This window comes from Beta vulgaris, chromosome 6 (genome assembly GCF_026745355.1).
Source record: "Beta vulgaris subsp. vulgaris cultivar EL10 chromosome 6, EL10.2, whole genome shotgun sequence".
Classification (NCBI taxonomy): Eukaryota; Viridiplantae; Streptophyta; class Magnoliopsida; order Caryophyllales; family Amaranthaceae; genus Beta; species Beta vulgaris.
Window position 1 is genome coordinate 27,641,521 of NC_079207.1, and position 25,330 is coordinate 27,666,850.

General features: G+C 33.8%; 1 protein-coding gene across 1 annotated transcript; it reads right to left on the reverse strand.

Annotated features, from left to right (window-relative positions):
• On the reverse strand, positions 1 to 24,372 carry LOC104908419 (protein FAR-RED IMPAIRED RESPONSE 1-like). Its single transcript, XM_057395714.1, has 5 exons — positions 24,333 to 24,372; positions 23,463 to 23,616; positions 19,958 to 20,066; positions 915 to 2,043; positions 1 to 452 (listed from the first exon to the last, which is right to left on the reverse strand). Exons 1-5 carry the CDS (start codon positions 24,370 to 24,372, stop codon positions 1 to 3), a joined length of 1,884 nt encoding a protein of 627 aa, XP_057251697.1.
• Between the last annotated feature and the right edge of the window lie 958 nt (positions 24,373 to 25,330).

A 25,330-nucleotide genomic window follows, 5' to 3' on the forward strand; every position in this document is an offset into this window, starting at 1 on the left:
TCACCCGATAGTTCCTTCTTTATTCGTAGGTACCTCCTTCTTAGTATCCTTGCACATAACCCATATTCTATCTGCAAATGTGTGCTCCTCTATATTGTATGTTAATTTTTGAACCCCTCTCCAATGGACATACAACATTTTGAGACACTCCGCTTGCACTTCCTTAAACTTACCATCTGTGTATAATTTTTGGAACACAACCTCCGCTTTACAATCAGTAGCAAGTTGTCTTACGTACCTAATACTATTTGCATCTGCTACTTTCTCAGAATTTGCCCTACTCTCCATAGCATTGCAGTATTGTTCAGCAAAATCACACAGCTTCGTATTCTTATGCACATAACCGTCAAAAAAACTATTAATACTTTCTGAACGTTGCGTCGTCTTCATACCAGCCCAAAATATGTGCTTCATATATGCCGGAGCCCACATCATCCTCTCCTTATACAAACCTACATTAACACAAAATTAATCAATAATACTTTAACAACAATTACCTACTTACTCCTCCACTACAATTAAATATTCATATACACTACCAGCATCTAACCACCAATAATGTTGAATCATATACTATAACATCTCACCACAAATTACGTAACAAACCAGATGCTACTAATTTTATGATAATCATATACACTACCAGATGCTATGTAAAAGGCTATGTATAACATGCTACTGCTATGTATAACATGCTATGCTAAATAAAACGTGATTAACATGCTATGCTAAATAAAACGTGATTTACATGCTATGCTAATCATTAGTATATAATCACCTTCAAGCCACTTATCTTCCCCGAGTCCGTATTTTGATATTGCAGCACACCATTCAACTTCAAATTCTTCAGCTGAAACACTGTCATATATGGCATAGAAGTACCCTTTTGAACTCCTTATAAAGCGCGTACTTACCCAGCTTCTTACCAAACTTCATAAGAATGTGCCATAAACACCAACGGTGGCTAGTGTCGGGCATAGCATTCACCAACGCCTTCCTCATTGCAGCATCTTGATCGGTAAGAAAACAATTAGGCGCTTTACCACCCATACACTTCACCCAAGTACTAAAGACCCAAGTATAAGTTTCAGCATCTTCGTGAGATACTAAAGCACATCCTAGTAATATACTTTGACCATGGTGATTTACTCCCACAAAATTAGCAAAAGGAAGTGCATAATCATTAGTAAGGTAAGTAGCGTCAAAACATACAACGTCCCTAAAATACTCATACGCTGCACGACTTCTCGCATCAACCCACAATACATCTTTCATGTGACCTTCATCATCCAAACGATGCATGTGAAAGAATTGTTGGTTATCATCTGTCATTCTGTTAAAATAACTCAACATGGCATTAGCATCTCCGTCCTTAAATTTCAATCTACGCTCCTTTGCTACTATGTTACGCAAGTCCCTCTCAGTTATTGGCGTATTCTCGAGTCCATTCCTATCCGTAGCAATGGATTTGTGTATCTGAGATATACTCACTCCAGCAGCTTTATCATTAAACAACTTCCTCCGCACAGCACAACTAACTTCTTCTTGTCGAAATTTGCTTATGTTTCTAACCTTGCTAGGTGTAGAATTATGATTTTCATGTTGTAATATTGCTTTCCTTATTTCCCATAACCCTTCTTCATTTACACTAGCATATATCATCACAGGACAATTGCACTTCTTCGTCTTCCTACTAGATACGTCCACACCCTTTTTCCCAACTGTTAAACGCTTACCATCCACCGTTCGCTTCCTGTCTGGTTCACCTTCACACTCACATCTCCACGTATAATTACGCATAACCTTCACCTTCTCTTTCTTTTGCATACTACTACCACCACCTACCCTACGAACACCAAAACCCTCTTGTTTCCCGTATTTCACAAAGCATTCGTCAATCTCATCCCATGTACCAAATACCATGCCAACATTAGGAACATCAACCTTATTATTTGATGTATTATTTGATGTAAATGATCCACTTACACATTCCTCAACAATGTTATCCTCGTTGCACAATTCAACTAACTGTCCTGACTCCTCCTCCAAAAATTGTCAGGCACTTCCTCATTCAAATCAAAGTCAACTCTTCTACTTCTTCGCTGCTAATACAATCACATATATTAATTATCTTAAATTAGACAAACATATTGGTCAGATCAGATATTAATATTCTCCAACTAAAACACATTCTTCAAGTCAACTGTTTGACAACATATCTTCAAGTTAGTCAGTTTCATTTTTTTTTTTTCAAAAACACACTATTTTAACACTGAACCATGTTTTTTTTTAAGTCAACTGTTTGTTGTTTGGTATCCTACAAGTGTTTAGCATATCCAACTAGTGTTTGCAGATAACTAACAATGCTCGTTTGGTTTGCTATTAATGATTTATTAAAGTTTCTTTAAAAGACAATATCTAAACATTAATATGGCGCAATAAATTTATCCCTTTGCAACTATACTTTACTGACCAACTGGGTATTTCTATGCAGCCAGGTGAGCCAGCCATAAATTCTATGATCAAACTTGCAATTTATGTAAACATTCTCTTCATTTAGGAAGACATATTTATTACTACACTCACTTTTTACATATTTATACTTCTTTCTGATTTTTCCTATAAATTATATACTATTTAACAAACTATTTACATAAAGGTTTCTCCCCTCATTGTCTTCTTTAAATATGAACTATTTACCAAATTCTTAAAATTACTTTTAACATATTTATTACTTTTTTTTCCTGATTTCTTAGCCATTTTATTAAAAGAATGTGGGATAGAAACAAAAAATATTATAACTGTTTTACCAGTTCATGATTTGGTGTGCTGAATTCAATATCCTCACCCATCGAAGCTTCTTCTCAGATATTTTTTTCGTCTTTTCCTCTGTTTTTTCATCTTCTCAGTTTTTACAGATTTTTTGTTGGAAAGTTTTGACTCTTTTTTATGTTTTCTAACGGGTCTTTTTAATCTTAGATTTTTTTGTTTTCTTTACACTTCCCTTTTCTCTGTCCAACTTTTCCCGCTGTCCTTCCTGTCCTCTTTTCTGTCATCTGCTTTTTCCTCTTTTCTGTCATTTCATGCTTTTTCGCTTTTCATCAGCCAAACTCCTTCCCACATTTGTTCTTTGCAGTTTAGTCCTCCTATAAACAAAATAAAACGCTAGCTGCTAGCGTTTTATCACTCCTCTGGAAAACAGTAGTCAAGTTGTGTATCACCTTTTATATAAGTCGGAAATTTTATATGGTAGTCACAACCTTTTAGGTTTTTTTTTTTAATAAAAATGATAGCACTTTTTAAATTTTTTTATATTTAGTAGTTTCAAACTTTTAAATTTTCTAGCACTTCTTAAGTTAATTTCATTAACTTGTCGTTAGTTTTGACATTTATTAGACTGACACGTAAATCGAGACTTTTTCGACTCCTAAAACGAGTATTTTGGATTAATTTTTTAACAATTCCGGCATTTAATCGAACCTTTAAGGACAAAATTGCTCCCCTTTCATTCTAAAAAAAAAAACTGAATTACTCGTTTTGGGTGTACAAAACGTCTCGATTTGTGTACCAGATTAATAAATGTCAAAATTAACGACAACTTGACATAATTCACTTAAAAAGAGCTACCATGTAAAAAGCTAAAAGTTCGGGGCTGCTAAATATAAAAATTTAAGAAGTGCTACCATGTAGAAAACCTAAAAGTTGGGGGCTACCATGCATGTAGAATATACTCCCTCCATCCCATTTTAAATTTTCCGTTCCATTTTGGACATGAAAACTAAGAAAACAATGATTATTATGTACTTGTATTAGGAGTTGTTTTTTTTGGAATTATTGTGATAAAAAATGAAAAAGAATGAGAATATTAAATGGATGGGCATGTTAAAAGAGGATAGATAGAGTAAAAAATGCCTTTTGTTATACCCAACCAATAGGAGTTGATGAACATTAAATGAGGATGTCAAAAACACATGTGAAAAGGTGGAGAGAAAGAGAGTTAAAAGTGATGTTTAAAATTGGAAAAAAGAGAAATTGGAACAACATTTTGGGATGGAAAATGTTTGAGTAACCTTTAGGATTGCCAACCCTACTAGACACATTAAAATATAATATTGATATGTATGTAATAGATGAGGAGAGAAGTGATATAAAAATAATATTCTAATATATTCTTAATCAATGAAAATTCAATAATAAGAGAGTTGACAACCCTTAGGATCACTGAATCAATCTCCTTTTGGGACACCCAAAATGGAATAGGTTAACTATAAAATGGGACGGAGGGAGTAGCTTTTTTTCTTTTTCTTAAAATATACTTTTTTTTTCTAACATGTCAATATGTCATATGTGAATCACATAAATTTGTTATATATACTTTAATTTATCCCTTTTTCTAGTATTTATAATTGGATTTTTACACTATTTATGAATTATTTTTTAACCTGTTTTTTGTGATTTGAACATAAGATAATTAATCCGTTTTTCTAGTATTTATAATTGGGTCTTGTTAAATTTATTTCGATGTGCACTCTCAAAATATCATTTTTCCCCTCAAAAAAAATATCGTTTTTTTTTCTTATAAGTTTTACTATAATATAATCAAAGTATTAATGGTTAAAACTTGCAATTTGAGATTATATTATAGTTGAAACTTGAAAAAATGTCAATCATTAATACCTAGATTAATGGTTATATGATATAGTTTGGAAAAAATGGAGGAATAATTATTTATATATTACCTAATTTTTTTTTATAGATTTTAACTTATTCGAAATATATTTTTTAACCATCATTTTCTATAAGAGAATAACAATGAATTGAAAAAAGATCATAGGCGTGTTATCATGTTGTTAGTTAATTGTAGACATTTTATGTTAGAGTACAATGAAGGGTTTTAATCTTAAATTGCACAATACTTTAGCCAGTTGCAAATTGGACTTGATAGGGAGGTTTATCAAAACGTTGTAGAGAACATCTTTTATTATATACTTAACCTATTTTTTTTACTTATAATATTGAAGTATGACATAAGAATTTAGGAGAGCAGAGAAATAGAAAAGAGATAATAATTTTGCATTGAGAGTCATGGGTTTGAGTTAAAAAATATTTCTTTGGACTAATACTTATGATTTTTAGGTTAATAGTTATTGTTTGGGATTAATAATTATGATTTTAGGTTGATAATTATAGTTTTCGGGTTAATGAGTATGGTATCTTAGCTAATATTATGATATTAGGTTGATAATTATGGTTTTGTGATTATAAGAAATGATTTTCGGGTTAAAATTTATTCTTTTTAGTTAATAGTTATGGTTTTTGGTTGGAAGTAACTGTCTTGGGTTAATGGTTAGGAACGTTTTGGTTCATATTATGGTTTTGGGTTTGTGGTTTAATTTTGGTTTTCTTGTTAATAGTTATGGTTAGTCATGAGCTATGATTTTTAGCTTAACTAATTAGTTGTAACATCTATATAAATATCTAAAAAAGCATCTTTAAGACCACGTGGCATGAAATTAGAGAAATTGTGCCCACATGGGATGGAGTTAACTACCCATTGAGGACCTAAACTATACCTCTTTTTTCCATTGCGGACCTAAAGTATAATCTTGTTCCACCAAGGGATTATAATCCAACACCGTTAACTACCGTTAAAGTAGTAATTGAATGGGAAATTCAACAAAGAAAATAATTAAAGTTTCAAATAAAATATAAAATTGACGTGCAATTAATTAGTGTAGCCCATTCTTTATATCTTTCTTGTTACTATTTGAAACATCTTCCCCAAAATGCATAAATTTTGCTATATTTAATTCTTCAAAAAGCGAAGTTTGCAATTTTCTCCTACAAGAGTAAAGTATGAACATTAAAAACAGAAAACACTGTTCTAGAAGACTACAAAAAATACAATTGAAGTACTTAATGAAGCAACATAACAAAAAAAATGAGTAATACAAATATACTACCTTCTTATTTACATGAATTTGCTGCACTTTCATATCCTATATAAGCTGAAAATTCATCAAATGTTAAGGATGAAAAAAATTGTTACCTATGGAGATTCTCTCCATTGTAGAAATGATAGTGTATATGAGGTTTTGGCTATTTTTTCAATTTTTTAAAATTTTTTTATGCTTTATTAGTAATACCATGTATGCCGTTATGTTAAACTGCGTTCGTTTCTAAGCCCTTAGTGGAACAAATGCATAGTTTAGGTCCTTAATGGAAAAAATAGGTATAGTTTAGGTCTTTAATAGGTAGTTAACTCATATGGGATGCTCTATAGTTAAAATCAACTAGATAGTCCACGTGGCAAACAACTTCGTCAAAAAAACTTTCTATCAGTAGGAGATTTTACTCCTTCAATCATGCATTTTGATTGAGATTTTGATTGTAATAATTTAGGAAGGCTAAATTACGAAAATAATTATTGTTAAAGGAAACTAAATCTTGGCATATATGAATAAAATTGCTCAAGAAACTAAGTTTTGCCATAAGTATTGTTCAGTTCTAGCACATCGGATTATTGCCATATATGAATACTATTTTTTCTACCTAAATTTCATCAATCACCCACCTTTTTCTCTCCTCTGATTTTCTATTCTCAAATCTCAATGACTACTACCATTTAGTCAATTGGTGTTCCATCATCTTTCTTTCCTGCTAATTAGTTGGATTCCACAAAATTTCATGTTGGGTTTTTCATTTTTTTTTTTTGTAATTCAAGTTGGAATTTGGGGTTTTTGAGATCTCATCTGTAGACAAAGAAAAAAACTTTGATTTGGTGTAGCTGGAAAGAGGGAGACGAAGGCTCCGTTTGGTAGGGCGTAAAACATTTTCCTGGAAAACTGTTTTCCTCTATTTTTAGTTTTACATTGTTTGGTTGGCAAAAGAATGTAAAACCATTTTCCCTTAAGGTAAAATTACTCTCCCTATGATGGAAAACGATTTTCCCTTCAAAATGAAGGAAAACTGTTTTCCTTATCTATCTTGTACATCCCTCTCACTACCTCCTTACTTTCCCTTTCATTTTCCTTTCCTTTCATCATTTTTCTTACATGGAACCAAACAACGAAAAACTAATTTTGGAATTGTATTTTCCATCGTAAATTTGTTTTTCATGAAAATCATTTTACAGTGAAAATATTTTACGCCCTACCAAACGGAGCCGAGAAGCAGTCATCAACAAGGTAAAATATTTTCCCATTCATCTTCAACAGTTCACCGTCAACGGTGGAAGCATCCCTTTCATAGGGGAACGGAAAGGTAATTGAGATTAATTGGCAAAATTTCATGGTGGGTTTTTAATTTTTTTTTTTTTTTTTTTTTGTAATTCAAGTTGGAATTTGGGTTTTTGAGATCTCATCTGTAGACAAAGAAAAAAAAAACAATGATTTAGTGTAGCTGGAAAGAGGGAGACGAAAGGGAGTCATCAGCAAGGTAAAATATTTTCCCATTCATCTTCACAGTTCACCATCAACGGTGAAAGCATCACTTTCATAGGAAAAGGGAAAGGTAATTGAGATTAACTGACATGCATTAACTTTTTTTGGGGTTAGTGAACTTTGATAATTTTAGGGTGTTGAGAATTTCATAGTCTTTGTTGAAAATCTGAAATGGTCAATATACTAATTGAATTCGGTTAATTGAAGTAAGGTATAATTCATGAAACCGGAAGTTGTTGTTTGATAGTGAAAAAGAACGGAGATGGTTAGAGGTGAAAAGATGGAGCTCAGGGTGTTCGTTGGGGTGGAAAGAAGAAATAAAGGTTTTCTTTCCTTATTGATGGACGGTTTATCTCTATCATACAAGTTAAGGGAGTAGTTATGGTGTCCTCTTTTAAAAAGTCATTTTTGTCCTTAGCTAAATATATAATTGGATATTCAAATTTTCTACAATATATCTTTTCCTAATTTAAAGATGGGGTCAAAATTCTAATGATAAATTAAACTAAATAAGCATTAGCAAAGTAACTTGACACAATGAGAAAAATGGTTATTTAATTTTAAAAAATTACAAATTTAATTTGACTATAAGACCTACGTCTAAATGTTCATTACAATCTCTAAGCACTTTACATTATTATAAATCACACTTCAAAAATTATATTTAGATGAAATTTATTAAGAACATACCCAAACAATTGATGCATGCATTGCGTGTATAGAATGCTAGTATGAAATATTCAAGGTCTTTTGGGGATTGGGGGTTTGGCATGTGAAAAGTTAATTTATTATTAACTTTTTTTGATTATATTTTGTGAAAAGATAAAGATATCTTACTAGAAATAGGATAAATAAGAGTACTAAATAATGCTCTGCTTATTTTAAGTAAAAAAAATAACTTCATATAATATAAATTATAGAATAAGTTTTATTTAAATAATATAAGTTCATATATTATAAAATACTATCAGATAATGTTAAATCTAGGTGCGATTAAATAAGTAAAAGTATTGAAAGTGCAAAATTGTGATGACAAAATTAAGGTATGTTCCTAAAACTCTGATCATTATTGGGTTTAATTTCATTTTAAGGTGTAAGGAGAATCGATGGTTAAATCAAAATTAATAAATTTTTACAGTAATTATGTGATATACTCCCTCCATTTCCTAAAGATCTTCCCACTTACTGTTTCTACAGATACCAAGGAAAATCAAGTTGTGTGGGGCATCGTGTGAGTAAAGTAGGAGAGAGAAAGGGGTTAAGATAAATAAACAAATAAAAAGGGGTTAAAGTAGGAGAGAGAAAGGGAGTGAAATTGAATTAATAATGTAATTGTAATACCCCATATTTTTAGTATTTATTTAAATAATTAAATATTTATTTTATATTCATTTTCTAAAATAAATATTTTTAAGCAAAGGGTATTTTAGTATTTTACTGATTTTTAATTACTTTGGCGGGAGTATGGCGCCAAAATTGGATTTGTTAAGCTTTTGGTATTAAATCCTAGTCAAAAAAATTCAGAAAGCCAAAAAAAAAAAAAAAATTTTTTTTTAGGGGCCATATATTCCTACGGGATTATGGTGATTGGAGGGAGTTTTGTTTTCCTATAACTTCCAAATTTATGATGGAGGTTACAAATCTTGGTTTAATCTCCTAATTTATGGTGAAGGTTACAAACTATTTAATTTTTGAAATTAAGTACTACCTATTCTACTCCTATAAATACCCCATACCTTAAGCCATCTTTTCCACACAAAAACTTTGAAGAATCCATACTCTCTTACTTCAAAGTTCTTCTTTCTCTTCCTATCTATTCTAGTTTATATTTCTTATTCAAGTTTCAATTTTCTTTGGTTTAAGAAAAGTATTTTCATATTTCTTACTCAAAAATATTATGCTCATGATAGGTGATCATTCATGTTTATTCATGATTAAGTTCATGTGGTCAATACTTATTGGTTGGTTATAAGAAAGCTCAAGTATAAGAATAAGTGAAGATACTAGTATACTTTTGTGCAAAATCAAGGTACGTTATGTAGCTAGATCTTTTGAAATATGATTTTATGTGATAAAGTTGTTTATTGATTTAATGGTTGAATTGGTTTAGAAATTTGGTTTGAAATGGTTACAATGTTTTATTATTTACTCTTGGAATTGAAAAGAAGAAATGATTTTATCAATCATTTTTATATAGAAGTTTTGTTATCCTTTTTGGAAAATTAGATTATTTTTACAAGGAAAGGTTGATTGGTTTTTATGAACTTTGAATGTTCAAAAAAAGTTGTTTATGAGGAAACGAGGTTTATTCATGACTTACAAGTCATATTATTATTATTTCCGCTTGATTAATATCAAGAGATTCAAAGTCCACTTGTTGGCAATTATAGTTACCCCTTGATATAGCTCCGTGATGGGATGACTAGCTTGGGGGGTGTGCACACTTAGCAAAATAGAAGGGGTGATAAGAAGAGGAATTGTTTTCAGGATTATTTTTAATCCAAGTTGTTTGGAAAGAGTTTGTTCTTAAAAGGTTATTCTTGAATTATTATTCAAGTGTTTGGAAAGAGTTTGTTTTTAAAAGTTTATTCTTGAATTATTATTCAAGGTTTGAAAAGAGTTTGTTCTTAAAAGGTTATTCTTGAATTATTATTCAAGTGTTTGGAAAGAGTTTGTTCTTAAAATGTTGTTCTTGAATTATTATTAAGTGTTTGAAAATAGTTTATTCTTAAAGAGTTATTCTTGAATTATTGGTAATGGAGTTTTCGAAACGAAAAAGTGTTATGAACTAACAAATGTGTTACTTATCTAGTACATTTCGTACTCAGTTTTATACTGACGCGTATTTCTTTTTCCTATTTGGCTTTGCCCTGTTTACCTTTTTGGTAAGCAGATTTGCAGGTGAATTTTGGATGTGCATGGGAGCATACTAGGAAGGGGATCTTCACCTAGATTAGTGTTTCATTTATTTTGAGTATTGAGACAATATTTACTTTTATTAATAAAGAAGTATTATTATTTTTGGTTAAAGTCTTCCGCTGCAAGTTATTTTGGTTAGTTAGTAGTTGGTTGCCGAAAGCGTGTTAGTCACGTGGCGGTAATACTCCTAAATTACTCAAATATTATTTATTAAATTATTTATTTAAAATGAGTAATTTGGGGTGTTACAAAGTGGTATCAGTTTTTCAGGTTTTGAAAAGATAAAGTTGAACATTAAAATTGATGGGTAGACATAAGATGGGCATATAGAGTTTCGCATTTGCATTCTAAATTGTTTTTGTTAAGTTTAATTTTTTCTTTTTGACATTTTGTATAGATGATCTTGCTTAGTACCACTAAAAGGTATATATATATTTATATTTTTTTATTGGAAAGATGAAGGGTGTAGATATGTTGGGGTGACAAGCTCTGTCTAGGATTAGGAAGGCTCTCCCCGACGCTGTGGGTAACTTCCTTACCTGGGAGCTATAATCACCTTGGCTATTCTATATCTTGAAATCAAGTACACTTTAAAATTTTTGAAATAAATATTTTAAGCCATAGTGGTGCATTTAGTACAAATTTTACAATATTTTTTTTAGTTAACATATATTAATATTACTTTTATGTTGTTCTTGTAATATTTTAATTCTTTTTGCTTTTATATGATTTTTGTTGGAAGTTGAAGAAAAAGTTTATGTTATTCCCTATGTATGGGATAAGCAAGGAGTTATGCTGCATTGGCGAGCAAATAGTAGTACTATTGTATTTTTTTTTACCTCTCGAAAATACTCAGGCCAGTCTGATTATATGGCCATTATGAGTTGGAGAATGTTATTAGACAGACTACGTACCAGAGTTTGAAGTTTTCAGTAACCTAGACATAATAGTTTTGTTTTGGCATGAAGCGCCTATTGTCTTAAGAATATTTTGATACACTCAAATATTCTAGTAGATGTTATGTATAAGGCTAATATTTGGCCATGATATATGAAATATGTGATTGTTGTTTTGAACTAGTTATACTTACTGCTTATTGAATTGTTTGGTAGTTACACATTTTTATGAATGTTAGTTGAGATTTATCCTCAAACACCCTTATATCTAGCAGAATGGCAGAAAAAGGAGAAGGAGTATAAGTTCTATGGTTATAGGCTAGCAAAGATACTGAAAACTCATTCAGTGATAGATAATCAAGAAAGCAAGTAGAGTGAAAAGTTTTCGTGAGGTCTTTAGAGGGTAACAGTGTCAAACCTCACTTACCATGGGAAAGAGGACCCTACTAGCTTAGAAAACTAGATCACAGAATTCGATAAGCTTTTTGATGCATAGTGTGCCTGAAAACCTTAGAGTTAATAATGTGTTGTTTATTATTTAGAGATGAGGCAGACCTATGGTGGAAACAAAGAAAGATGATCTTTTAGAGGATCCGACTTAGGTGGAACGAGTTTAAAGAGCCTTGAGGACTAAGTTTTATCCTCGTACTTAAGGAAGCAAAAGGCTATGGAGTTCACCAATCTGAGGATGGGACTATGTCTTTAATGAGTATTATAGCAAATGTTTGGAGTTAATGAGGTTCGCACTTGAGATAGTACCATTTGAGACTTTAAAGGCTCAAAGGTTTGAGCAAGGGTTAACCTTAATCATACAAAGTAAGCTGGGAGGTGTAACTTTTGAGACTCTTGATGAAATTTATAAAGAGCTCCTCACTTATATGGGATTAAAGAAAGGAAGATTGCAGAACTTCCTCTGGGGAAAAGAGGAAGTATAACAACAATGGGAACCAACAAATTGAAGATAAGAAGCCTAAGCCTAATGGTGGATTTCAAAAACTGAAAAGACAATAGGTATCCTAGTCGGAAGCCTAATGGGAAGCCAAGGGAATGGGAAGAAAGTGAGCGAACCTTTTTCTGAAAAAGGTGTGATAAGAACAAAAGATTGTCAAGGCAACTTGGTGACATGCCATTATTGTCAGAAATTGGGGCACCGTGAGTATGAGTGCTTTAGAAAAGCTGGTGGAGAACCTGCAGTCAAACCTGACCCGAGTAGTAAGGCACCTCAGAATGATCAACAAAAGTTAGCTTCTTCCAGTGCTGGTGTTAAACCAGGGATGGAGAATCAGTCTAAAGGCAGAGTTTCATCATGAACCGCCGTGAGGCTCAGAATGTTTTGAGGTAGTAGTTGGAACCTTTTTCATTAATTCCTTGTCTGTCAAAGTGTTATTTGATTCAGGAGCATCTCATTCATTTATTTCTAGCACTTTAGTAGACAAGCTCCAGTTAAGCAGTCCAGTGTCTATTTCTTTGGAAATTGCGTTGCCATCAGGGAAATGTTTAATTGTACTAGTTGCATAGTCAAGTACCTTTAGTGATAGTTGGGTGAATTTTCATCCGACTTAGTTGAGTTTGCTTGTCAGACCTCGATGTATTTTGGGGATGAGATTGGTTGGGAAGATTAAGGCTCAGATTGATTGTGAGGCCCAGAAGGTGTCCTTAGTCGGTCCCAAGAAAGAAAGGGTGACTTATAGGAAGCTTGGGAAGGAGAAGGGAATGAAGATAGTGTCTGCGATGAGAATTCAATCTTATGTGAAGAAGGGGTGTCCATTATTCTTATGTGGAGTTCAGAGGATTGAAAAGGAAGATGAGAATAGGGAGATCCCGGTCGTATCTGAGTTTCCTGATGTGTTTCCTGAAGAGATACCGAGTGTGCCACCGGTTAGGGATCTTGAGTTCACTGTAGACTTATGCCAGGAACCGGACCTATTTCAAAGGCTCCTATAGAATGGCTCCAGCTGAGATGAAAGAGTTAAAAGTTCAGTTGGAGGAGTTATTGGAAAAAGGGTATATAAGACCTAGTTCGTCTCCTTGGGATGCACCTGTATTGTTTGTGAAAAAGAAGGATGGTAGTTTGAGGTTGTGCATTGATTATCGGGAGTTGAACAATGTGACGATCAAGAATAAGTATCCACTTCCGAGAATAGATGATTTATTTGATCAGTTGAAAGGAGTGGGGATTTTCTCGAAGATAGATTTGAGGTTGGTTATCACCAATTGAGGATTGCTGAGGGTGATATTTCTAAGACTGCTTTAGGACGCGTCATGGTCACTATGAGTTCACAGTGATGCCATTTGGTCTGAATAACGCACCTGCAATGTTCATGGATTTGATGCATAGGATTTTCAGGCCATGCTTGAATAAATATGTGGTTGTGTTTATAGATGATATTTTGATATATTCGAAGGTTAGGAGCAGTCATGAACTGCATTTGAGGGAAGTTTTGTCCACCCTAAGAGAGCATAAGTTGTACGCCAAGTTCTCTAAGTGTGAGTTTTTGGTTGGATAAGGTTGCATTTTTAGGACATGTTATCTTAAAGGATGGAGTTTCAGTGGATCCTGCTAAGATTCAAGCGGTGCGCGAGTGGCCAATACCAAAGATAGTGTGTGATATAAGGAGTTTCCTTGGGTTAGCTGGTTACTATCGAAGATTTGTAAAGGATTTCTCGAATATCTCGAGACCAATGACTAGCCTGATGAAGGAAGAATGTAAGTTTGTTAGGAATCCAGAGTGTGAGGAAGTTTTTTTTTTGGTGTTGAAGGAAAGGTTGACTACAACACCTGTTTTGGCTCTACCTGATGAAAGTCAGCAGTATGATGCTTCGAAATTTTCATTAGGGTGTGTATTGATGCAGAACCGGAAGGTCATTACTTATGCTTTTAGGCAGTTAAAATTATATTAGGTGAATTATCCAACCTATGATCTTGAATTAGTTGTAATAGTGTTTGCTTTGAAGTTATAGCGAACTACTTGTATGGGGCAACGTGTAAGTTGTACACGGATCATAAGAGCTTAAAGTATATTCTACTCAGAAGGAGTTGAACATGAGGCAGAGGAGGTGGTTGGAGTTGATCAAGTATAATGATCTAGAGATCCAGTATCATGAAGGGAAAGCTAATGTTGTTGCTGACGCATTAAGTCGAAAGTCGAGTCATTCAGTTAATGCAATAGTGTTGCCAAGTCAGTTATGTGTCGAGTTTCTAGAAAATGCCATTGGAAGTAATAGAAGAAGAAGGTGTTGAAGAATTATTGGGTTCTTTGTCGATTCAACCCTCAATCTATGATGAGATTAGGGAAGGTCAATCAAAGGATGAAAAGTTAGAAAAGATTCGAGAGAAGATCCAGGATAGTCAGGTATCGAATTTCAAATAGCCGATGATGGAAGTATTCGGTTCAAAGGATTGTGGTGTATACCAAATAATAGAGATGAGTTGAAGCGGAAATTGATGGAAGAAGCTCATAGCTCACCTTATTCAGTACACCCAGGTGGTGATAAGTTGTATAAGGACATGAAGCAAATGTTTTGGTGGCCAAACATGAAGCGAGAGGTAGCAGAGTTCGTGGCTAAGTGTCTCACATGCTAAAAGGTCAAGTTTGAGCACAAGAGATCGCAAAGGAAGGTTCAGCCCCTGGATATTCCGAGATGGAAATGGGAATTCTATATCAATGGATTTTGTGTCTGCATTACCAAGAATTAAGGCTGAAAATGATACAATTTTGGTAGTGGTAGATCGTTTAGCTAATCAGCAACTTTCATCCTATGAAGAATACTTGGTCAATGGATCAATTGGCTAAAGCATATGTGAAATGGGTGGTGAAGTATCATGGTGTGCCTAAGGACATTGTTTTGATCGTGATTCACGGTTCTTATCAAATTTTGGTAGAGTTTGTAGAAGGCTTTGGGAACTAATTTATTATTGAGTAAAGCTTTTCATCTGGCTACAGATGGACAAACGGAAGAACAATTCAGACTTTAAAAATATGTTGCGATCTTGTGTTATGGAGTATCAGGGTTCGTGGGAGGATTTCTTGGATTTGATAGAATTTTCCTATAACAAACAGTCATCATGCAAGTATATTGGTATGGCTCTGTTTGAGGCTTTATAGTGGTCGGAAGTGTAGACGTCAGTCTGCTGGAATGATATTAGTGAAACTGTGGTGCTTGGACCGAATTCCTCAAAGAGACGGCGAAAGAGGTGAAAGTGATTCAAGAAAAGATCAAGGTTTTAAGAGTTATGCTGATTTGAAGCGAAGGGATGAAGAGTTTCAGGTTGGGGAGAAGGTATTGTTGAAAATATCTCCAATGGAAGAGGTGATGCGATTTGGGAAGAAGCGAAAGTTAAGTCCAAAGTATATCGGGCCATATGAGGTGTTAAAGAAGTTCGAAAAAAGTGGCATATAAGTTGGATTTGCCAAATGATTTAAGTCGAGTCCATGATGTTTTCCATATATCTCAGTTAAGGAAGTCTATTTTGAATGTGTCTCATGTGCTGCAACCTGAGGCCATTGAATTAATGATAGTTTGACTTACGAGAAAAACTGTAAGAATCCTTGATAGTAAAGTTAGAAGTACTCAGACTTAGGATGTAAGATTAGTCAAAGTATTATGGTCAAACCATCAGACTGAGGAAGCAACATAGGAAGCTGAAGCGGATATGCGCAAGAAATTTCCAACGTTGTTTTCCGAGGTTAGTTGTCGAGTTACGGGGTCGTAACTCCTTTTAAGGGGGGTAGAATGCGATAGAGTTTCGCGCTTCTACTATAGCTATTGCATTTTAGCATATTTTTGAGTCATTATATGCATTTTAGACATGAGCATTTGAGTCAGAAACTACGATTTTGAATTTTGATTCGTTTGTGGAAAATGATTATGACTTTTTGTCTGAGCATTTGAGTTAGAAACTACGATTTTGAATTTTAATCCGTTTTTGGAAAGTGATTATGACTTTTTGTCTTAAGTTTCGAGGTCGAAACTTCTTTTAAGGGGGTAGACTGTAATACCCCATATTTTTAGTATTTATTTAAATAATTAAATATTTATTTTATATTCATTTTCTAAAATAAATTTTTAAGCAAAGGGTATTTTAGTATTTTCATGATTTTTAATTATTTTGGCGGGAAGTATGGCGCCAAAATTGATTTGTTAAGCTTTTGGTATTAAATCCTAGTCAAAAAATTCAGAAAACCAAAAAAAAAAAAAAAAAATTTTTTTTTTAGGGGCCATATTTCCTACGGGATTTATGGTGATTGGAGGGAGTTTTGTTTTCCTATAACTTCCAAATTTATGATGGAGGTTACAAATCTTGGTTTAATCTCCTAATTTATGGTGAAGGTTACAAACTATTTAATTTTTGAAATTAAGTACTACCTATTCTACTCCTATAAATACCCCATACCTTAAGCCATCTTTTCCACACAAAAACTTTGAAGAATCATTATTCTTACTTCAAAGTTCTTCTTTCTCTTCCTATTATTCTAGTTTTATATTTCTTATTCAAGTTTCAATTTTCTTTGTTTAAGAAAAATATTTTCATATTTCTTACTCAAAAATATTATGCTCATGATAGATCATTCATGTTTAAATTCATGATTAAGTTCATGTGGTAATTACTTTGGTTGGTTATAGAAAAGCTCAAGTATAAGAATAAGTGAAGATACTAGATATTTTGTGCAAGATCAAGGTACGTTATGTAGCTAGATCTTTTAAATTGTTTTATATGATAAAGTTGTTTATTGATTTAATGGTTGGATGGTTTAGAAATTTGGTTTAAAATGGTTACGATATTTTATTATTCACTCTTGGAAGTGAAAAATAAAATGATTTTATCAATCATTTTTATATAGAAGTTTTGTTATCCTTTTTGGAAAATTAGATTATTTTTACAAGGAAAGGTTGATTTTTTTATGAACTTTGAATGTTCAAAAAGTTGTTTATGAGGAAAGAGGTTTATTCATGACTTACAAGTCATATTATTATTTCCGCTTGATTAATATCAAGAGATTCAAAGTCCACTTGTTGGCAATTATAGTTACCCCTTGATATAGCTCCGTGATGGGATGACTAGCTTGGGGGTGTGCACACTTAGCAAAATAGAAGGGGTGATAAGAAGAGGAATTGTTTTCAGGATTATTTTTAATCCAAGTTGTTTGGAAAGAGTTTGTTCTTAAAAGGTTATTCTTGAATTATTATTCAAGTGTTTGGAAAGAGTTTGTTTCTTAAAAGTTTATTCTTGAATTATTATTCAAGTGTTTGAAAAGAGTTTGTTCTTAAAAGGTTATTCTTGAATTATTATTCAAGTGTTTGGAAAGAGTTTGTTCTTAAAATGTTGTTCTTGAATTATTATTAAGTGTTTGAAAATAGTTTATTCTTAAAGAGTTATTCTTGAATTATTGGTGATGGAGTTTTCGAAATAAATTGTTATGAACTAACAAATGTGTTACTTATCTAGTACATTTCGTACTCAGTTTTATACTGACGCGTATTTCTTTTTTCCTATTTGGCTTTGCCCTGTTTACCTTTTGGTAAGCAGATTTGCAGGTGAATTTTGGATGTGCATAGGAGCATACTAGGAAGGGGATCTTCACCTAGATTATAGTGTTTCATTTATTTTGAGTATTGAGACAATATTTACTTTTATTAATAAAGAAGTATTATTATTTTTGGTTAAAAGTCTTCCGCTGCAAGTTATTTTGGTTAGTTAGTAGTTGGTTGCCGAAAGCGTGTTAGTCACGTGGCGGTAATACTCCTAAATTACTCAAATATTATTTATTAAATTATTTATTTAAAAGTGAGTAATTTGGGGGTGTTACAGTAATGGTGGACCATATGATAGTGACATGAGAGGGTAAATAGGAAAATTTGTTTTTCCAAATAAGGAATAAAGCAAAAGAGGGAAGATCTTTTGGAAACACCCTTAAACGGAAAGAGGGAAGATCTATAGGAAACGGAGGGAGTATGTGTTAATTGATGGTGTTATCGTAATTCATTGTGCGTGAAATTGCAAGAATTTTTGGGGTTTTAAGGGCCCAAAGCTAAATACATGAATGTTAGTCTAATATAAACACTGGATCAACTACAAGAGGGGGAGGAGGTGAATTGTAGTTGGGGAGATTTACACACTTTTTGCGGATCTAAATTTGAAAGTTAATAAAGAGAAGTAATGACAAGTATGAACACAAGAAGATCCTTTTAACAAGGTTCTCTTCCTCAACACTTTCGGAAGCAACCTTGATCTTTTGATTTATAAAAGTTATTACAACTTATTATAAATCAATCCTCACTCAGTTCCTCTAGGAACCAATTCCAGTCACCTTGTTCCTCCTGAACACGTGACTTTTCTCACTTGACTTCACTAGAAGTCTTCTCTTTCTCTTTTCTCTCGTTTGAATAGAAGGTTTTTCTTTCTCTCAACCCAAACTCAAATACAATGATTGTAATAAATTGAAGAATAGAAAACCGAATAAATTTTCTTAAATGTAATACATGAAAATTTGGAAAGTCTTAAATTTCAATTCAATTTTCTAATGCTATAAATAGGAGTATCTGCTGCTCCATGTTTTGCTCCATTAGTACGTTGTGGGCGCTATAATGTAGCATCCCAACAACCACTTCTGTAGCCGATTCCACTTAAACAGCCTCCACTCCTTCAGATTTGCGCGTGCCAAACATAAGGCAGTTGGTTATGCTCCCTAGAATCTAGGAGCCAACTGATCATCATCTTGGTTCCTTATTTGCCGCGAGGTAGTTAGATAATGTTGCACGTTCATTTTGCTTATACATTCCACCTGCGCATATACCACTAACTCCACAAACATTATGGAATTCAAATTTGTTAAAGTTAAAATTCCATAATATCAAAATCATACAATCATGTAATGAGGTCGACAATATAAACAATTAGTTTAAATAACTTAATTTTGATTCAACTCATAATCAATTCTCCATAAGTTATTAATAAGCTAATTGTATAAAGCAATAATAAATCTAATCTATACTACTAGAATAAAATCTAATTAAAGAATAAAATTGAATCTAATAAAAAATAAAACTAACCTAAATAAGATTTAACTAAAATAAAAACCACATTATTTGTCATCATCAAAATAGTGAATACAACAATATTCCCCCTTTTTGATGATGGCAAATAATATTGGTAGAGAATTTTTTTTTTTAAAACAAAGTAACTAAAAACAACTTAACACATCAACCTAAGTGACAAGACTCAACTATAACTGGGAACAGAGACTAGGTAAGTTCAAAAAGGCTATAGGGACTAAGTTAGTTCTGAAAAAAAAATTAAGTACCAATAACATCTCTCCCCCCTTTTGTCATTATCAAAAACAAGTTATGAACCTCCAGCACTAGAGAGTCAACAGTCTAGGCAGCAAGCAAGTAGCTCAAACAAATATCTCACAATATTAGCCATCCTAGCACCACAAAGCATGTAAGACAGGAACTATGACATGGACAGCAAGAAAAGAGCAAAGATGCACAACACACGAGCATAAAAAAGATAGTAGATAATGGAGGACTTCATGTGTCACAGAAGGACATAGGAAGAGAGAGGAAAAAAAATTGTTCAACCAATATTACAGCCCCAAAAAAAACTTGTTCAGTTAACCAAAGTTTAAAGAGGAAAAGGGGAAATTAGGTTTTGGGGCGTTTGAAGAGACTGGTGACCACATAGACAATTTTGGATACCACACCATCAACCTTGTTCCTGGTCCCAGTGTCTGCCTGCTTGATAGCGGCCAAGCCCTGCTGCTGCTGAGAGTCCAAGTTGGATACAGTGGCTTTTATTGCACCGACCCTGGAATGCAGTAGGGTCAGGGACTCTTGAATATCCCTTAGCATCCCATGAAGACCAATGGTGGAAAGCAGAGGAAAATCTACAGCAGTAGAAGGAATTGGATCCGCGTCCAAATGAATTAGCACAACATCACCCTAATCCTGCTCCTTGAGAGACTTGGAACCTGCCAGTCTCTGGCTCTTCCTAACAGATCCTCCAGCGCTTCCTTCCTGAAACAATTTTCGTCTAGACCCTGTCTCAACTTTAACTGTGGTCTCCTCTCTTTCAAAGTCCGATCCAGTTTACCATTGAACACCCTTAAACTGAGTCTAGACAAAGTTTCTTTTGGTTAAATAATTTTTGGGTTCCAGGGTAAAGGAGGGACTGGCAGAGAGTTCGACTTTGCTCTGTTTGACTATGGTGGTAATGAGATTACCATACCCAATTTTGGTATTGTGAGAAATGCAATAGGAAAGATGAGAGATCATCAAGGAGGGGAAGTTTATCTTGATATTTTTGGCGAGGCAATACATAATGGAGAGGTCCATTAGGTTTGCTTGGGTTCTTTTGGAGGATCTTGGTAAAACAAAGCTCCAAGTAAACTGAAAGAAAAGCTTATGAAAAGGAGAGAGATCTTTTTGGTCAAGAGAAAGAGCAGTAGGGTTTCCATTAAAGAAGGTCAAATTTTTTTCATTTGAGGCTCCATTAACATTCAATTTTGCCCTTCCCTTGATGTATTCCTTGTACCCTTCAGAAGGTACTTCAAACCAATCGCTCAGTTTTTTCTCAGTTAGGGTTACCACACAACCAATCACCAAAATTACACAAACACCCTCAATAACATTAAAACTTGAACATAAATCACTGATTTCTTTTTCAAACAAACCTTCATCCAGACTAACCAATTTCATCCATTTTTGAAATTTCCAAATGTTCAAAAATTTCAACCATTTTGATTTTTTGCACCATGCAAGATCGACACAGAAACCCACAAGAAATTGAGAAGATTTTGTTTTCTTACCCCGCTTAGTAGGAATCTGAATTTCTTTTTCTTGCTCTCTCAACTTCGTCTTCTCCATCCTCATGCTTTGGAGAGAGAGCTTCATGAGCAGTAGACGGAGTCTTCGAATCCATTGAGTCTTCTTTTGGGTGAGAGGATTCTTGATCACTTAGTTCAGCCAATGAGGAAGTTTTTTCCGCCGGAAGGCTCTCATGGTCACCGAAATTTGTGCTTTTGGGAGACATTTTGAGGAGTTTTGAGAGGGCTTGAAGAGAGATGAAGTGAAGGATGGCTGTGATGGGATGGCTTGGGTTTAAAAAGAAATGATGAAGCCGTGTGAAAAGTGAATAAGAAAGGGTGTTGGGTTTTTTAAAGAGGTTTAATGGGTTCCATGTGTATTTAATGAATTTTCTCCTTTCAGCTTAGATTAACTGAATTCGTATATTGGGCAATAAAAATGGTTGAAACATTGAATCATAAAATTTAAAAGAAATAAGTGGGATAGGAAGATGAAAGAATTCCGGAGAAACAAAAACAAAAGAAAATAGAAAATATGAAAATAAAAATTGCTCTTGCTTGTGTTGAACTTTTTACAAATCGTACATTCCACTTACGTGTTCAATTATGTGCATGGATAATAAGGGTAATATTTAAAGATAAATGTGAGTCATTATGCTTGACCCTAGGTGTATGAATCAATTCATGAAAGTTGCAGGGCACACTTAGTAAGAACTAACTCTTAGGGAATTAATATTAATGCCACTTTCAAACAATTTTGATCATTCCTAATTACAAGCTAATCTTTTCAAACCTGTCCCTAGAGAGTGGTTTGGTCAAGATATCAGCTATTTGATTTTCAGTGGAAAAAAAGTCAACTTTGACTAATCCTTTTTCCACATTGTCCTTTAAAAAATGGTGACGAATATGAATATGCTTGACCCTAGAGAGATGTATTGGATCTTGGAAATACATATTATTGCACTAGTATTATCAGAGAATATAGGAAAACACTTAAATTTTATGCCAAAGTCGAATACCTGTTGTTTAATCCATAATACCTGGGAACAACAAGCGACTGCTGCTACATACTCGGCCTCAGCTGTTGAAAGTGCAACAGTGTTTTGTTTCTTTGAACTCCAAGAAACTAAGCTTGTTCCTAGGAACTGGGCAATTCCATAAGTACTTTTTCGATTTACCAATAAGCTCCAACATAGTCAGCATCAGAGTAGCTAACTAGATCAAAGATGTCACTTTGAGGATAGAACAAACAAAGATAATCACTTCCTTTCAAATACCTAAGAATTCTTTTGACTGTTCTCAAGTGTGATTCTTTAGGATTTGATTGGAATCTAGCACATAAACCAACACTAAAGGAAATATCAGGTCTACTTGCTGTTAAGTAAAGTAGGGATCCAATCATACCTCTATACAGTTTCTGATCTACTGATTTACCACTTGGATCCTCATCCAACCTTGTTCCTGTTCCTATCGGGGTATGGTTGGTTTTTGCTTGTTCCAGCCCATATTTTTTCAGTAGTTCCTTCACATATTTTTGCTGATGGATCATTGTTCCTCTTTCAGTTTGCTTAATTTGCAAACCAAGAAAGAAGTTCAATTCTCCCATCATGCTCATCTCAAATTCACTACTCATTAGATCAACAAATTCCTTCAAAGAGATTCGTTAGTAGCACCAAAAATTATATCATCTACATAAATTTGACTACTAAATGTATTGTCTCTTTAGATCGAAGGAACAGGGTCCTATCAACTTTACCTCTTATGAAATCACGAGAAAGCAAGAATTTTGAGTCTTTCATACCAAGATCTAGGAGCTTGTTTCAACCTATAAAGAGCTTTATCAAGCTTATAGACATGGTTTGGAAGATCATTGTTTTCAGATCTGGGAGGTTGTTGCACATAGACGTCTTCCATTAAATATCCATTTAAGAAAGCACATTTAACGTCCATTTGGTACAACCTAAAACCCATAAATGCAGCAAAGGCAATCAAAATTCTTATAGCTTCTATTCGAGCAACAGGAGCAAAGGTCTCATCGAAATCAATATCTTCTTGTTGATTGCACATACCCTTTAGCTATAAGTCTGGCTTTGTTCCTTATGATTGTTCCATGCTCATCCAGCTTTTTCCTGAAGACCCATTTTAGCCCAATCACCTTTTGGTTCTTAGGCTTGGTCTTAAGGTGCCACACCTTATTCCTCTGGAACTCATTCAGTTCCTCTTGCATGGCATTTATCCAGTCAGACTCTAGTAAGGCATCATTGTGATCTCGAGGTTCTGTCATGGACAGAAAGGCTTGGAATGCACAGAAGTTTTGAGATCTTCTCTAGGTTCCCTTCTCAATATCACTTATGATCAATCCAGTGGATGGGATTTGGTGTTCCAGGTTTGGTTAAAACCTCTTGTTCTTGTTCCTTGCTTGAGGTTCTTCATTGTTCATTCTTAGGTGATTTTCTTCTGTCTTCTCATTGGTTCCTTCATCTGCTTGTTCCCTTTGAGGAATAGGATCAGGAACAATTATCTCATTTTTAGGAATATGCTTCTTATCAGTACCTACATGTGTTAGTTACTCATCAAAGTTGGCTGACTCTTCAGAACGAGTCAAACCAATTTCAAAATCATTTATATGATCTGGTTCCTATAGAGAGTTAGTTTCATCAAAAATAATATGGACGCTTTCCTCAACACACATTGTTCTTTTGGTATATACTCTATATACTTTACTATTTAACGCATATCCTATAAACACTGCCTCATCACTTCTAGCATCAAATTTTCCTAGATTGTCTTTACCATTGTTGTGTACAAAACATCTACAACCAAAGACTCTAAAGTAAGAGATATTGGGTTTTCTTCCTTTGAGTAGCTCATAGGGCGTCTTCAAGGTAATAGGTCTCAGCATGACCCTATTGATGATATAGCAAGCGGTGTTCACTGCCTCTGCCCAAAAGTTCTTTGGAAGATTGCTAGCTATTAGCATCGTTCTAGCCATGTCCTCTAGAGTACGAATTTTCCTTTCTACCACGCCATTTTGTTGTAGGGTCCTAGGAGCAGAGAAGTTGTGATATAGTCCTTCATTGCTGCAAAAATCATCAAACTTGGACTTTTCAAACTTCTTACCATAGTCAGACCGTAAATGTTTCAATTCAAACCCACTTACCCTTTGAATTCTTTTAGCAAAGGTTAAAAATTCATCAAAAGTTTCATCTTTGCTATGAAGAAAAATAACCTTGAAAAATCATCAACCATAACTAGTACATATCACTTACCTGATCTGCTTTGTATACGAACAGGCCCACACAAGTCCATGTGAATTAATTCAAGTGGACTTTGTGTACTTACCATCTTCTTTGGTTTGAACAAGGACCTAACATGTTTTCCTTTTGCACAAGCGCCACACACTACATGATTTGAGAACTTGATTGTTGGAAGACCAACAACTAAGTCCTTACCACTTAGCTTATGGAGCAATGTCATACTTGCATGACCACACCTTTTGTGCAAAGGAAGTGGTCATTATCTATCGCACTTAGCAAGTCAATTGTTCCTAGGAACCAGGTTTAGGTCAACAACATAAGTGTTTCCCTTCCTAGTTCCTTCAGAATCTGTGTACATGTCCTCATCACTTACTACACAACACTCATCAGTAAACTTCACGTTGTTCCCTTTGTCACAAAATTGAGAAATGCTAAGTAAGTTATGTTTTAAACCCTCGACCAAAAATACATTATGTATGGAATGTGATTGAGATTTTCCAACCTTACCTATAACTACTATATTACCTGTAAGATTGTCTCCAAATGTCACAGTGCCTCCTTCATAGACCGAAAGTGAGAGAAATTTGGTTTTGTCTCCAGTCATGTGCTTAGAACAACCGCTATCGAGGTACCACAGGTTGTTCCCCCTCACTTTAGCCTATATATTCAGAACAATTAGTCAGTGGTAGGAATCACTTTGACTTGGTTCCTCTGTCGGGTTGAGTTCCTTTTAACTTTCACACTTGCTTAACTAAGCGAGTGTTCATTTCAATAGTTCTTCTCTGAGGAACGTAGACACTAAGTGACCACTGTTCCCACAGTAAGACATACTCGTTGCTTGGCAGATCAACATATTTTTTCATTTTATTTTTCTTCTTATGATTGAAACCTAGTCCATTCTTCCTTCATTTTTATACTTTTGTATCCACTTACTGGATCAGGAATTTTGTTCTTAAGATTCCAATTTCCCTTTAAGTACCAGATTTTATTTAAAACTGTATCGTATTCAA

Excerpts from the sequence above, each read along its gene's own strand:
- LOC104908419 (XM_057395714.1), bottom strand. The coding sequence starts at position 24,372 with ATGGACTTGTGTGGGCCTGTTCGTATACAAAGCAGATCAG. Across the intron at positions 23,617-24,332 it reads TCGTATACAAAGCAGATCAG|GTACTGATAAGAAGCATATT; the intron begins GTAAGTGATATG and ends TAACACATGTAG. Across the intron at positions 2,044-19,957 it reads GGAACAAGGTTGATGGTGTG|GAGGAGTCAGGACAGTTAGT; the intron begins GTATCCAAAATT and ends CAATTTTTGGAG.